This window comes from Cupressus sempervirens, chromosome 3 (genome assembly GCF_028749045.1).
Source record: "Cupressus sempervirens isolate cs-2001-9-10 chromosome 3, ASM2874904v1, whole genome shotgun sequence".
Lineage (NCBI taxonomy): Eukaryota > Viridiplantae > Streptophyta > Pinopsida > Cupressales > Cupressaceae > Cupressus > Cupressus sempervirens.
This window is the reverse complement of record NC_143120.1, coordinates 65,237,095-65,254,273: the sequence shown is the minus strand read 5'-3', so window position 1 is coordinate 65,254,273 and position 17,179 is coordinate 65,237,095. Positions and strand designations below refer to the sequence as shown.

Below are 17,179 nucleotides of genomic sequence, written 5' to 3'. Positions count from 1 at the left end.
AACAATAACATTTTTTTTTGTAAATTTACAATCTTAATCAATAATAACATTTTTTTAATTCAAATAAACATCCTAAATTGCATCATAGTTATAAATAATAATAATAACGACGAATTAAAAAACTACCTATCAATTAAAACAACTAAAAATACAAATCATGTAATTCCATAAAAAGACTACACCATTCCCATTGCAAATACAACTATGAATTATATAAAATGATTGTCTATAAATGTTTTATTCATATATTATCTTATTACTAATTATTCTTAAAGTTTATTTGATATATTTTTTATTTAATTACTTATTTTGTGACCTCTATCCCTTTCAAATAAAGATCTTTCTCGAGTCTTTCTCACAAACTGTACATCTCTTTTCAACGATTATTCTATAATTTTTATTCTTATAATCTTTATATACAAGTTCAGTCTCACTTGTAATGGACCTCTAATCCTTATCAGATCTAATATCTCTGTACTCTTCTTCACAATTCTTTTAACGACTTATTTACTTCACTATAATTTTCACCATTACAAAATGGGGTGTAGCAAAGAAGCGCGAGTAACTGATAATGAGATTCGTTCCATTTTAAAACATTTTTTAGTTAGGAAAGATAATGCATGGCTGCAGAAAATGGCCCCATCAAAAGGGGAATTTTGGACAGGTGTAAATATACCAATCAAATCAACAAGGGTAGAGAACTAATATACGATGGCACCATAGATATAGTTTCAAACAAATGGCGGTCGCCTGTAGTATCACTCCACCATCGTTGAAATTATGTTTGGATAAACTACTACTTATTATAATCAACCAAACTATTTCAAGTCTCGGAGAGAGGAGGACTGTTTGGTGGGAACCTTCACATTAGGAAAAGTTGAGCTATAATGAATTCGTCCGTCCGGAGGAGCATAAATTAATCATAACTTCAGTGAGGTAGCAGAATCTAAACTTCCTTCTACACGGAAAACTCGTTTCCCAATGTTCCATACTTGCACAATACAATTTCCCGAGTCAAAAGTTCGATACTCACATTGAAATCGTTTGTCCAGTTTTCTTAATGCTTTCCGAATCAGTAGTTTCGTAGAGTAACATGCAATGTGCTGTAATTTGTTCTAAGCTCGATAGCAGTTATCAAATAAAAATATCTTCTCGTAAAGTGTCCAATCCCCATATTTTAGACTTCACAGAGGTTGCGGAATCAAGTTTATTTATTGGGTTATGTACCAGACCCGATGTTGAGCAATTTGATCAGACCTTCGCGGTAACTGTTGAGACTTGTAGGGAAAATGCCAGATGCACAATTGCGAATTCCCGAATTGGGTTTGTTGAATTGAATTGAGTTGAATTGGATTGAAAGAGAAAGAGGAGGGTAAACATGATAGTTTCTGCTCTGCTCACGTCTGTAGGGATAAATGTGGGTTTGTGCATTCTACTTTGGTCATTATACTCCGTATTGAGAAAGCAGCCGGGCAATGTAATTGTGTATGCCCCTCGCATGGTAGCAGAGGAGAGAGCCAAGCAGAGAGGAGTATTAGAGAGATTTGTGCCATCTGCATGGTGGATTGTCAGGGCATGGAGGGCTACTGAAGCTGATATTCTGGAGCATGCAGGTTTCGATGGCTATGTGTTCCTCAGGATCTTTATCTTCAGGTAAGTCAGTTCCCAAACTTATTATTCTTTTAGTTTGGGATGGGAAATTTCAATTTCGATTTCAGCTTTTGGGTACAGAGGTTCAATCTCTCTCTCTTGTTGTGTTGCTTTAAAACTGCAGGGTAAACATATGAGACAGTATGTAATTCTGAAATGATTGAAAATCACATCCGATCATATTTCAGAATGACAATTTCATTTACATGGCTATTTCAAAAATATTTTCCAGACTCATTATTTTTTTTTGGCCTGGTAAAGTTTGTATATGTTTGCATCAGGCTTTATATTTCAAACCTTCTCACACAAATGCACTGTTATTCTGAAATATTATTATTTCCTCGGATCATATTTTAGAAGAACAATTTTGATTAAATGATTATCTTTAAAATAGTTTTTCAGATGATTTTAAACCTTCTTTAAAATAGCTTTGATTATTTCACTACTACCTTCATGAATATATTGGCCCGTCTTGCTATATTGAAAGGGATTTGAACCTAAGAGTTAAACACTACTCCTACTGTGTAAAATACCATCTGGGAAAAGTCTCCAAAAGTTAAACATTTTAACGTGTTAGTTCCAGTGTTGCATGGAGCTTTAGAAATTGAGAATGGTTCGTATTGTATACAATTAAAATATTTGAAAAATTAATTATAATTTAATATTTGATATAGTACGTGTAATAAATTTTTAATTAATATGGTTATTATTACATGTATTATATATCATATATTTTTACTCTTGAATGCTTCTGATGGTTTGGAGTTAAAAAATGGGGATGGTCCAACATGGAATTCAAAGAAACTTGCGAATGGAGACCTTGGATATACTAGCAAGGTTGAGTTTGAAATGAAGGCCTTGATTAATGATCATGGTTCTTAGAGGTATAGATCCACTCTTGGTCCATGTGCACACATTCTTTGGTATGCAGCTTGCTTAACTGTTGGGCCGAAGAGAATTAAAGGGAACTGCAATCGTTGAAATACTTGCCCAAGGGCTTCTTTGTAGCAATTTCTCAAGTGGGAAGATGGGAGAAATTTTGCCATTAGCAACAACCCACAGTGGATGGAGAACGCTTGCCTCTATATTTAAAAGTTGTGTCCAAACTTTGACCTGTTTGTCTTACATTTTTTCCAACTTACCCATCCATGTTAGAATGTACAATTTAGTTGAGGATTACTAGTCAAAAAAGGGCTTTTTACGTATTGCAAATGGCCTTGGCTTTTATTTTCAAGTAGGAAATATTTTCCACAAGAAGTCAAATTGTGATTTTCATTTGATTCTGTACTTTTTGAGTCAAAATCATAGACCCATGTTTCATAAGTAGTGGTTTTGAAGAACCCATCTCTCACGTGAATGATTGAAACACTTAGCACTCATTGCATCTATGTGATGCTCGTAGAGCCAAAGCATTGACTCTCGATGAGGTCACCCATCCTAATACTAATCCAGCTCAAGTGCACTTAACCATGGAGTTTCATCCAAGGTTAAACCCACTACTCCATGGTTAAGCGCGCTTAAGCTGGAGTAGTATTGGGAGGGGTGACTTTGCGTAAGTCCCCGTGCTTCACCTCTATCAACATCACCTAGACAAAATGAGTGCTAAGTGTTCCATTTATTCTCGTGAGAGATGGGTTTTTGTGAACCACTATCATGAAACATGTGTCGACGAGTTTGACTAAAAAATGACAGTTGAATCTTGATAGCGATGTCACACATTTATTTTCAATCGACTAAGAAGTTGGTAATGGCCATTGAATGATATTTACCTTATTTCACTCCCTCTCCATTCATGTGACCCCTAAAAGCATCACTCTAGAATCCAAGTGTGGAGAATGGCTTTAGTTTATGGAGGTTCAATACACCAACTTTTGTTCCTTGTGCAAAAGCCTATCCCATTCTGTGACCAATTGCAAAGGGTAACACTAGCTTCAAGTGGATTTGGCAATGGAGGATTGTTTGAGGACAAGCTATTTCTTTGATCCCTCAATTGGGTTGACCTCTTCTACCTGTGCATTCAAATGGGCTAATGAATGATTGTTTCAAAGGTTTGAGAGGTTATGGGCCTTGCAAATATGACTATTGTTCCCTTTGAAAGGCTTTCTTTTGCACATGACAAGGAATCTTTGTGTGAGAATGAAGATGCTGATGTTTGTTATGATTTAGAGAATGATATTGATGACACCAGGCATCATCAATCATTGGTGTAGCAGCTGATTCACTTCAAGGATTTTAAAGTTCATCATTGCATTGTGAAAAAGCATGGCTATAAGACAAATAAACAGATAAGAGGGATATACTATGCCTCAAGGCCAATCCTCCATCAATCAATATTTGTTGCAATCTTTGGGAGGGAATACCAACCTTTGATAACAATGAAGATTGCTGCATGAAGTTAGGGGCCTAAACACCCTTGACAAAGAACGATTGGTCAAGCACCATTGAGAATCACTGTTGGTTGAAATAATTAATTTTCAAAAACATGCTTTGTTTGGACAAGCATGTGGCCATGCATTGTTCCAAATTTTGGAAGTTTTGGTTCATTTACTTTGGTGTGCTTGATCATCATCCACATAGCTTTAATTTGTTTGTCATTGATCTTTGTATTTGTGCGTGCTAGTATTCAAGCATGTACGTATACATTGGATTTTAAATTTGCAAAAACTCAACCTTCTTTATAGAATAGTGCACCTTCTTTCCTAGATCCACCTATTGTAATAAGTAACCCATTATTTTATTTGAAATTCACAATTGAAATGAAGTGACAATGCAATGTCTTTATAACTCTCTAATCACTCAGTTCCCAAAATGGGAAATGTGAGATTATAGAGTTTATAGGATCACACCAACTATCTAAATTGCATTAATATTGAAAGAAACCAACTAACCGTAAGAGCTGATTAAACCTTCACTTCTTTAGTGTAGTATGCTATGCAAGAACTTGAAAAGAAAACAGTACATTTCTTTAGCAGTCTGTGATTACAATGAACAAACACACTTCTCTCTTATTTGGCAATTGACAATTATACAATTCAATTACTTCTCGCTTGTTCAGTAGAGTGCAATTGGACAACTACATTTACTTATTCAGTGGGGTATGAAAGGCATCAAAGTGCACAATAAACCACCGGTGGTACCAACATCCAACGTATCACAAGATAATATTAAATTCCTTACAACTCATCATTAGAGAACTAAACTTGCTGATATATGCCAATATTAAGGGCTGATCTCAAATGTAAACTGTTGCAACAAGTGACAATGCTCCAATAACATTTGGTAAAACAGCATTTGCAAATACCCACAAGAAGTATACCTCTTGAAGATGAAACAAGGCTGATTGCAGGTTTGGTGCACTCTTGCTGCTGTTTTACTGTCAAATCGGAATTGTAATACTGCTGCTAACACTTAGGGAACAATGCATGGAAGCAAATTAACACCCCTAACTGAAACATCAACTAGTTCACACTATAAAGCCCTTTAATTACACCCAAAACCACTGAAAACCCACCATATCAGGCTGGTTTACACTTTGAAATAGATAAGGTTAGAGTTGGTGGTATTATATTGAGATTATTTAATATTATTTGATCCATAACAGCCATCTCTGATGTGTTTACCCTTGTGGGGTAAAGGAACTTATTGCATACAGACAGAGAGTAATGTATTCAACACGGAATAATGTATTCAATGATCACCATATACAATAGTAATTCCACAATTCCATGTCCCATTCTATGAAGAGAGTTCATACATATAATACCCGAGGGGGTGCGAGGCGAATCATCACACCCGTGTAACTCCCTTGGTTATGTCTAATTGTTTAACCACTCAAGTTTCCCGACAACATCATCCCCCCCAAAAAAAGAAGTCGTCTCCGGACAGAAACATACAAAATATCTAGGACGGCAACAACAAAATGGGAATAATGACAACTACAAAACATATGACTAAGAGAAGAAGAAAACAGCTAAGATGAGGAAGAAGGAAGCGTCCCTGGAGCTGGTTGGGATTCTGGAGGGTTCAACTTCTTTCGAAGATGGTACACCTGCTGTGTACAAATATCGAAATCCACCTGTGCCTATGAGTTTGCCTCTACTACCTCCTTTAACATGAGTGCAACATCCTTTAGTTCAGCCTCCTTTCTTTCGCATGCCTCCTTGGCTTCGGCTTACTATATCTCTACCACACAATTCTCCTTTGCAACCTCTGCCAATTGTGTCTCGATCAAACTCTTTCCCTTTATGGTTGCCTCTAATTGGGCCACGAGTGTTGCACGCTCCTTTGCCCAAGCCGACTGCTAAGTAGCTAACTGGGTAGCTATCTCCTCCCAAGATCTCTTTGCAGTTTGCGGCTACCCTAGCCTCCTCACACCGCGCTGCAAACACACTGCGTAGTCCGCCTGCCTCTTACAACCACATCAGTAAGAGTGAAAAGATATGCCTCTACATCTTCCTTGAATGTATCATGTGCTGACTCTTCTTCTGTTGTTTGTAGCTCGACCTCTACCATCGCTCCTGGAAGACATCCTCTCTCTGCTACATCTACTACCACCATAGGCGTCGTTTGCTCTCCACCTCCTATAACCTCGAACGTTGGTGCCGCCTCTCCTTTTGTTGCACTATCCAATGTCATCTCATCAGGATGGAGGTCTTCTCACATCACAGATTGGATAGAACCTCGAGTCACTGGTGCAACTTGAACCGATGTAGTAGATAATCACTCGCCAACCCCATTACTAGTGGACAACTTTGTCTAGGTGCTGAACGCTCTTTGACTTGCTAAGTCATACCCTTGGAACTTTCTTGCAACGGATTAGTCTATAGGGCAACATCATCTGCCACCATGTCATTTGACCCAATCACCTTGAGTTAGACTTGTGGTTCTTGTAGGGTAGCAATCTCCGGAATGTTCATCATCCCTACCTCCTTAGTCACATCCCTGGATGGTGAAGGGTGAGCCTTCGTAACTTCTCCTCACTCCGTTGCCATTGGTACTTGGGGAGGCTCAGCCACCTCCTGTGTAGGTGGGGCCTCACTCGCAGTGGCCGCAGGTTCTCTCGAGGGTGCGACCGCCTTTGCTCCAATTGCTGAATTCACCATCCTCGTGGGAGTCAAGTGTCAAGGACAATAGAAGGGTCTGTGAAAACTGAACTAATGGAGTGGCTTCCATCCAAGTGGACTCTTCCTCTACTGAATCACTATCATCCGCCGTCGAGTCGCTACTTGAAAGCTCAGTGGTGGCTTATCTGCCACTATCAATGACTTCAGGGTCGGATTCCTCCACCTTTTGCCTAGGCCTCTTTTGACCCATTGTCGTCCCTCTAGTATCCAAACACCACCAATAAAAGATTGGAGGCTCTCCGATTGCTAGTTTGCCCTGGGGCATCTATTTCCAACTCATCCACAGGAATCTGCTGTAGTATAGCCTTTAAAAATAGTCCAATGGCATGGTGGGGCATGTACAAGGTGCGGTGCTTCAGGGTCATGATCTTGTACATCCCATCTACTAGCACGGATGCCTAGTTATATACAACTCCATTCATGAGGCCATTCATGTGAACTATGTGCGGTAAGGCAATATCTGAAGCCCAACTTGTTTCAGTGTTATGGAGCCCTAAATTTTTGCAAAAGATTAGGGCCTCCATTTGAGAAATAATGTTGGATAAGTGATGAAAGTTTACATTGATGTCGAAGATTTACTTACCAAGTTAAGTGATGAACATTAAAGCAATCAATTTTGATATGTTGAAAAGCTATACATAGTAAGGAGATGCACACAAGCGATAAATTCGAGAAGTTTAGCAAGCGTTTATGTTAAGGGCATCGTAGAAGATAGGGACTAAAATATATGAATTAAAATATATAATGGAGTATGATGGAGTCCATCTAGAATTACAGGGAAAAACAAATGTGCCAAGTCATGTTCAAAGGCAGAGTCAACATATACAATTTTGTAAGCTATCCATTGTGTATCTGCGATGATGTTGAAGACTGAGTAATAAGGAATCAAACATAGTCAGATCCCCAAGAAGAATGTATTACAATTTAGACAATGATATATGATGGAGTTCTAAAGACATCCTGGTAGGATGATATGTAGATATTCATAAGTGTGATTCATATGCATGTGCAATTCATCTTTCATATTTTTGTGGTGTTATTAGTATTTTAGCGGTAGTCAAAGAAGTATTGCTAGCTATGGTGTACGACAATAACTATGAGGTCTTCAAGTGCATCAATGACGAGTCTTCCACATCACACAATATTACATATGCAGAACAAAACTACGAGCCTTCCAAAAGTATCAAGCAGAAGATACTTGGAGATTGTCTTGTACATAGCAATAGCGTGTAGCGCCAATGAGATTGAAGATACTACGAGCAATAGCGTCAAAACAGAAATTGAAGGAAAAAACATAAACCAAAGGAAGGTTGAATGCTATAGACATTTCCATCGACATCCCCATCAACATTTTTGCATCGAGTGCTATGGAGAGCGCATAAGTTTACAATTTTACAATCACCATGGTCATAGTTCAAGATGGAACAAAATACAAAAGGAAAGATGTAATACCGTCAAATAGAATGGAGGGACACGTGTATTAAATAACACCAAGACCTAATAAATACATCAAAAGATATATATTGCAAACACAATTGTCAGTATTAACAGCGATGAAAAATCAAATGCAGTGATAATAATGAAACAAAGAAACCAAATATATAATTTCAAGAAGCAAAGACTTGATGCATGTATCCAATACTATATAAAAAGCCATAAGACATAACAAACATGGCGAAGAGGTATACGCACGTAGAAAAGCAAGTCTCGATGATTCATAACAAAGGAACAAGGAATGAAATAAACATCAACACAGAGGATATAGGCATCTCCAAGTGCGTTGGTGATACCATCGGGAGTTTGAATATATACACAGAGTTTGAGTATAAGAGCACTATGTTCAATGGAAAACAAGCACTTCAGGAAGAACCTTCATGAAGAAATTGTATGATTGCGAATGCTTAAGAAGTGGCCAATCAGCGATTAACGGTGTCTTCTATATTGAAGTCTTTATGGCAGCATAACATGTCAAAGTTGCATGCTAGTCATCGTGGATATCCAATCTGAGTATAATTTGATAGCCACGTGAACAGAATAATTGATTTGTGTTTTAAAAATAAACTCAAACACCCAGACGAAACATATAGAGGTTCAACCAATACCTTCAGATGGAAGTTTGAAAGAGACAGTGTGTGTCAAGCCCTTACTTAGAAAATAAAATAAGTATTAATCACCTACTAAAGCAATAATGACGGGAGGAGTTTAAGTTTATAATTTTGCAAATAAAACCCTTTACCAAAGGGTATGATTATTTTCATATTATGAAAAGACTTCATTTCAAAAGGACATCTTGTAGATAAAAGGAGAATACATTATTTACCAAAAAAAAGACATAACAAGACTTATTCGGAGCAGAAGTCAATGAGAAATATTCAGATCTTGTAAGGAGGAATAAGGAGTAGAAGGGTGTGGCTTTTAATGTAATCGAACATATTATATTGTAATGGTAAATAAAAGTTCTTTGTTTTTATTCAAGGCAAAGATATAAATTAGAATTTGGATTTGTCCTTTGTGATCAATAAGGCGTTTATTGGATTATTTCTGACAATACCTATGTGTTAGATTTGTCATAGCATTCTTTGTTTGATAATCAGGGATACATGTGAAATATATGTGTTTCCTCATCTCTGTCTAACTGAGCTTCCTACCAGCGAAGTTAGAATCCTTTTGGACTAGCATCAAATTGCATAAGGTGATTTGTCTTCTATAGGACAGGAATAATCGATGATATGTTACAGTATATTGTCTCATAAGTTTGTACATAAGAGTCTTCATTGTGTTCACTCTATTGCCCGAAAAAACAAGGCACCGGTCTTTGAAATCATTAAAATACAATTGTTCGGTTTATAGTTGAAGTTAGAGTTTCTCTTCTATATCCCCTTGTTGCAAGCATCAACTCCATTATTGAAAAGACTTACATAAACATACAACCATTTCAAGCAATCACATAACTTTAGATTTATCAAGTTTGAGGATTTTGCCAACTGAAGAATTCACAAGTCTAAATTCGCTATATAAAGCTTTGAACAAGGTGACCGGGTTTGAGGTGAAGTTTTACCTGCCTAGGTGTAGCGAAGCCTGAAGTGCAGGGGAATCGAGGTCATTCTTGTTTGTTGGTCGTAACTAATTGGGTAATCCTACTGGAGAATTGACAAAGCTCTTGGTTTTCCAGTTTGTGGTTTTGGGAACCAACAGATTGGCGACTCCACTAGGGAGAGTTGCTCACAATTTATATTGTGAAGTTACCCAGAATTTCAGATTTCCCAGATTAGAAATCAGAAAGAAGTTGTATTAATTTGTTTGGAAGCGTACTCTGCTAGAAGCGAGAACTCGGAAGATCAACAAATCAGTACATTCCTCGAAAGAGGTGGTGACTCTATTCAATAAGATTTCAGTTGATAACTCTGTTGAGGGAAAAGACTCAGAAGGAAATGGTATATAGTTTTTCCAAATGTATCGATCATTTGAAAAATTCTTAACCATTATTCCTGTGAAGGAAATAGTTACCACATGCTTCCTATACTTGAATGTGCTCTACCTGAATGTGCTCTACCTTGTGTGCCCATCAAATGTATTAATCATTATTCGCAGAGTAGTGTTGAAATTCCGAATAGGAAATAGAGGCAACTGGATTGCTCAATGAACTACAACATTCCTCAAAAACTTTTTCGCCTCGTTCATCTCAGGAGTTTCTTGCCACCATTTTTGACATTCTAGTCCATTGAGTCCTTCAAATGTAACCTGTTCTTTTTGGGCAGCCTTTTGAACCTTAGGTTGTATCTTCTTTTTACTACTGACAGTTGCCTCCATTTGTCCTGCAATGTGAACTCTGGAAGGTAAAACTCTTCCCTTCTTTTCCATACCTGAACTTCCTGCCTATAGTTGAGCTTTCCAATTTCTTTTACCTGCTGAATGCATTTTTTGTTTCCCTCTTGCAATTTGAAAGGCCATTAAGAAATGGCTTCTTGTTTTTGTTGCCTTGGGCATACAATTTGTAAGTTATGTTGACGTGAAGCTAATGTTGCAAAAATTGATGTTCAATTATTATTTCACTGTCTGTAATTCTATCAAGCATTTTTTTGAATAACTTTCTTAAACTTTGAATTGATTTTTGTTATTCACTAAGTGGTGGCTTTGCATATTGGACAGCAATTCATTTTCCTTAATTGTATGATGTTCTTTTGTCTAACCATTGCCTATTCATGTAGTTTTGTTGGTCTTTATGCTTATAGAACATTTTATCTGTTTTCAGTTTAAATATTTGTGCTGCAACTAAGGTCTGGTCTCTGTTTATGTAATAACCCCAATCGGTTATAAATATTTAAACTATGAATGCAAATGATACAAAATCAAAATAGCAACACAGAGTTAGTCTCCAAGAGAGAAATGCAAATGCTAGAAGCAAAATAGCATTAAGAGGATGCAAAAACAAGAGATGCAAATACAAGCCAGGTAGCATGCTTATATAGGCTAGGAAGAGGGAGGAGGTGGCAACACCAACCAATGAGGAGCAACCATCTATCAGACTAAAGATAGCAAAGTATCTTCCCAAGATAGCTAATGGATGCTCACATGTAGGAAGGTGACACCTCACAACCATTCACCTAATAAGACATGCTTTATTAACCTAAGCGAGATTATTAAAAGTGTAGGAAAACTAGCAAAATAGGAAAAATAAAAAACTACACTAACACCCCCCTATAAGCGAAGCTTAGGTGGATGTAGAAATGGGTCCCGGCTAGTCAAGCCTGATGAGGTACCCATGTACATAAGATTTCCCAAAAGAGAGAAAAGAGAACCCCCCAAAAAAAAGTCAGGACTCCGAGTGAGAGGAAGAGGCCCTTCCAAAAGATGAAGCATCCTGCACCCCCAACAAAGCTCGCAAATGAAGGAACTTGCTCTCAGTGAAGGGTTTGGTGAAGATATCAGCAACTTGCTCGGAAGTCGGACAATAGCGAAGGTCAATGACATGACAATGGATGAGCTCTGGGATGTAGTGCATGTGGACCTCTATGTGTTTGGTCCGCTGATGATGAACCGGATTCCGTGAGATCTGAATGGCACTCTGGTTGTCACAAAATATGACTGATGGCCGTCTAATCTAGATACCGAACTCAGTGAGAAGATGTTGAAGCCAAATGGCCTTAGTGGCGGCATTTACAACCCCTCGATACTCAGCCTCAGTAGAAGATAGAGCAATAACAGACTGCTTTTTGCTCGATCAACAAACAGGACCTGACCCAAGTGAGAAGCTATACCCTGAAGAAGTAGACTTGCGATCCTTAGAATCACCTGCCCAATCTGAATCTGTGTAGCCCACCAAATCAAGCTCAATACCTGCTGCGTAGTGAATCCCACAACTATGAGAACCCTGAATGTAGTGAAGGATCCGCTTGGCTGCTTTCGAGTGCAACTCTTGGGGCTCCTGCATGAATCAAGAGACCATGCCTACAACATAAGAGATGTCAGGTCTCGTATGAGTCAGATAAATGAGACTCCCAACAAGTTGGTGATACAAAGTGCCATCAACAAGTGGAGAAGAACATTGAGCCTCAAGTTTGACTCCAGAAAGGAAGGGAGTCGGAGCAGGCTTACAGTCAGCCATATGAAACCTCGAGAGTAAATCTAGAGCATACTTGGACTGTGTGATGGTGATCCTAGAAGGAGACTGAAGGATCTCAATCCCGAGAAAGTAATGCAACAAGCCCAAGTCAGTCATCAAAAAATTGTCTTGAAGGGCCACTTTGACAGCCTTAATGGTGGGTGAAGAACTTCCTGTGATCAGCAAGTCATCAACATACAAAACCAAAAATAGAAGTGAATCACCCTATTGCAAAATGTAGACATTAGGATCAGAATGGCACCGAGTGAACCCAACTGATAGAAGGAAGGAGTCCATCTTGGCATACCAGGGCCGAGGAGCCTGTTTGAGGCCATAGAGAGACTTCCGAAGACGGCACACAAGTGAAGAATCCTGAAGGAAGCCCTGTGGTTGCTCCATGTAGATCTCCTCATGAAGGTCACCATGAAGAAAAGCACTCTTCACATCCATCTGATGTATTTCCCAACGATTAGCTGCAACAATGGCAAGAACAATTCAAATGGAATTCATTCGGGCAACTAGCGCAAAAGTCTTAGAGTAGTCAATCCCAGGAACCTGGGAGAATCCTTTGGCGACCAAGCGAGCCTTGTGTTTGTCAACTGACCCATCTGCTGCAAATTTTTTTCCGATAGATCCACTTACATCGAACAAGTTTTCTTCCTTTAGGAAGAGGGACAAGATTCCAAGTTTGGTTCCTCATCAAGGAACTATACTCTTCCTGCATAGTTGTATCCCACTTAGGAATACCAGAAGCCTCATGAAAGGACTGTGGATCTGAGGCAGTAGCAATGAAGACATGTGGAGCATCGTGGAATTGTGAACGAGTTCGCCTAGTGTCTAATGGATCCCCAACCCAATTACCTGCAGACTGCAAGGTTTGTCTAGCCCAAAGTGGACAGGAAGATGGAGAATCTGGAGGGGAATCATTAACCTCTGAATGATGACTAGGAGAGGAAGGAGGTGAGTTCTCTGAATCACTTTTTGCATCAGAAGTAGAGGTAGAAGACTGTTCAGGTGAATCTGACTCATCAGAAGATCTGTCATGTATTCCAAGTGACTCTAATGTCAAGGTAGAAGGAGTTGGAGAAGTGATAGAAAGTGAGCTTGAAGATCCCTCCTCAAACTGAACACTCCTCTCAATGAATAACTCATGTGTAGTAGGGTGGAGCAACTGATAACCCTTCACACCATCAGGATAACCTACAAATATGCAAGGTCTGCTTTGTGGATCCAAGGCCTTACGTTTCTCTGTAGGAATGTGGGCCCATGCAGGGGAGCCAAAAACTTGAAAGTGCTTAACTGATGGTTTTCGACTGCTCCAAGCTTCAAAAGGAGTAACTCCCTTCAAGGCTCGGTGAGGAACACGGTTCTGGATATAACAAGCATAGTGAATGGCTTCTGCCCAATACTGTGGTGCAAGAGATCTAGAATGAATCATACAGTTTGCCATTTCCTTCAAGGATCTATTCTTCCGTTCTGCAACACCATTTTGTTGAGGATTGTATGGAACTGAATGTTGTAAATCAATCCCCTCTGAAGTGCAAAATCTTTCAAACCGATGGTTGACATACTCATCACCATTGTCTGTGCGCAAAACCTTGATGGCTTTCCCAGATTGCTTTTCTACAAAATTTTTGAAGTCTTGAAAATGATCAAATACCTCTGACTTTTGTTTGAGAAAGTACACCCATGTATATCAAGAAAGGTTATCAATGAATGTGAGGACATATCGGGCCCTGCTGAAAGAAGGATGTTGAAATGGACCAGCCAAATCACTGTGAACTAACTCTAGTATCTGTGAAGCTCTCCATGCCTTACTTTTGTCAAACTTTTCCTTAGGATGCTTACCAAGAATGCAACCTTGGCAAACACCTCCTGAGAATTGAACCGAAGGCAACCCTGTGACCATGCTTTGCTGGTTGAGCTGATGCAAATAGCGGAAGTTAAGATGGCCAAACCGCTCATGCCATAATTTACTCACATCATTAGAGTGAGTGAGCAAAACAGATGGAGGAGGATCAGGAACAAAGTGAGAAAACAGATAGAGTCGTGACTGATGATCTGCTCTCCCAACTGCAACTACAGAATCACTATGCAACTCACGTATCTCCACTGAATCAGGAGTGAACTCAACCCGCTTGTCTGAACCTGTGTGAGTGATCTGGTATATTGATAGGAGATTAGTTGATAATGAGGGTACACAAAGAACATCATGGAATGTGCCATCCCCCACATCAACAGACCCTCTCCCACACACCTCAACAGGAGTGTCATCACCCATCAAAATAGAAGGCATAGTACATGGCTCCAAGGATGCAAGTTCTTCCTTAGATGAAGCCATGTGGTGCGAAGCACTTGAATCAAGAACCCAAGTGGACGGTGAGAAAGCAACTGCAACAAGAGCCTTGCCCTTTCCTTTCCCCTTGTTGTTTTCTTTTGCCTTGTTAGACTCTTCATTAGAACATTGTTTGATAGACTCAGGAACACTAATATTATTCTTCTCAAGAATGTATGTCAAGTGATCAATTTGTTTCTTCAAACATTTATGTTCATCATGACCGGGTCTTTTACAATAGGCACATTTAACCTTTTCTTTCTTAGGCTTATCGCCCTTAGAGGATGAGGTATCAATAGTTGCTTTTGAAGCAATTGGTATCTGATCCTTCTTTTCCTCACTATTATTTTGTTTTTCATCCTTACTATTGTTGTTACTACTTTGCCCTTTTTGTTCTTTTGTGCCTTGGTTGGCAACTAAGGCATGTGACTTAGAGGACTTAAGAGTGCCCATCTGGATTAGCTTGTCCTGTTCTTGAGTGAGATTGACAACAAAATCATCTAGAGATGGCATGGTGAATTGAGTACCAAGTGCACCCTTAGTAGCATAGAAGGTAGAGACAAACACAGAATATTCTGAACTTAGCTTAGAGAGAATACTAAGAATCAGTTGTTCATCTTTATTTTAATTCCACATTGTTTTAACTGCAGCCTTAGTGATTTCAATTTGGTGAAGAAATCTTGGATTGTGTTGAAATTGCCTGGACTTAAACTAATTAATTCATTTTCCAACATATGACCCCTCATTGAATCTTGTGTGCCAAATAATGTTTCTAGCTTGGTTCATATTTCATTTGGTGTATCCAAAGACTCAATGTGAAATAGCAAGTTAGGAGAAACAGACAAACACAATGTTCCGTATGCCTCATCACATTTGTTAAACCACTTAGGCTTATCTTCATCTTTATCAGGTTCAGTTTCAAGTCCCATAATTATCCTATTTAATCCAACTTTCCTTAAGTGAATTGTCATGCGTGATTTCCACTCAAAGTAATTGTATGGAGTTAGGATGGGCATATTTATTTGATCCATGATGAAGAAATGCAGAGAAGAAATGCTAAAAAGAAGAGAACCCAGCCACGACAATGCCCCCCCCCTTTTTACTCAATCAAAGAACCCCCCCCAAAAGAAATATGATTTGGCACTTTATTTTAGTGCGTTTACAACTACCACTAGAAAGAAATACTTAGTGGTCTTGATTTCAATGCATTACAAACCCTTATGAGGAGCATATGCTGAAAGTGAAACTTAGGCACAATAATCAAGGAAACAAATAGCACCACTGTGATCTATTCAAAAAATATGCATTTTCAAAACAAGAATCGCCTTGATACGAGGTCATATGAGAAAGTTATGATCCTCCGAAGTTTTCAAAACGAGAACTGTGCACAGTTACGGCCAAGAATCTGCAATTTTAAAATAATTTATGTATGAAAATCAAAAAACAACTCCACTAGTGGATAGAGCACAAAAAATAGCCAAGGTCATAACAAGAATCGTCAAAATCGGAGTCCGTATGAGCAAGAACGAGACATTTGAAAACTGCGTTCAAATTTGCGACTGCCAATGGAGAGGGGTACGGCTGTAGCTTTCCGCGCTCAATCCTGCAAAATATATAGATTGCATGCAAAATCTAAAAGATACCCAGATGGTTTTTCGGGGCTGCAAACAAAACCCAGAAAGCGTTTCTCTTGCTGATGTACAAAAGATGTAGCTGTAGTGTAAATCCGACGCCTTTAACAACAAAAAACGGCCCCAACAACCAAAAAATGACCCCAGCAACCAAAAGATGTCATGAAAAGATTGAATCAGCTACCTAAGTCAATAAATGGCATGCTGGAACCAGCAATATTGATTGAAAACACCAAATATGCAAGTTGGTTGTTAGATTTGAGATTGAAACCCAAGTTTTGCAACTTGTATGACGATCTCTGATCTCAGTGAAATGAAAGCCAAATGTGACTTTCTCAAGCCTGCTGGACGCGTTGGAACAACCAGAAATGCTGCAATCACTTAGAGATTAAAAATGTTTTTGTCAATTTTTTTTGATTCTCAAGATCATTTGAAGATGCGAGAGAAGAGCATACTGGGTTTTTCAAAAATTTACAATAAGATGAAACTAAAATCTACTCTTGCACGTAGAAAAAGTCTGATACCATGTTAGAATCTGAAAAGATTAATAACCCAGAATACTAGTGCAAAGAATAAATATTTAAACTATGAATGCAAATGATACAAAATCAAAATAGCAACACAGAGTTAGTCTCCAAGAGAGAAATGCAAATGCTAGAAGCAAAATAGCATTAAGAGGATGCAAAAACAAGAGATGCAAATACAAGCCAGGTAGCATGCTTATATAGGCTAGGAAGAGGGAAGAGGTGGCAACACCAACCGATGAGGAGCAACCATCTATCGGACTAAAGATAGCAAAGTATCTTCCCAAGATAGCTAATGGATGCTCACATGTAGG

General features: G+C 38.6%; 1 protein-coding gene across 1 annotated transcript in view; it reads left to right on the top strand.

Annotated features, from left to right (window-relative positions):
- The first annotated feature begins 616 nt into the window (after positions 1-616).
- HYP1 (hyperosmolality-gated Ca2+ permeable channel 2.3) overlaps positions 617-17,179 on the top strand; it is a 182,811-nt gene continuing 166,248 nt past the window's right edge. Inside the window, exon 1 of the mRNA XM_089818387.1 lies at positions 617-1,653. Coding sequence (XP_089674513.1) covers positions 1,379-1,653 — 275 coding nt within the window. The 5' untranslated portion in view covers positions 617-1,378. The remainder of the gene's footprint in view (positions 1,654-17,179) is intronic.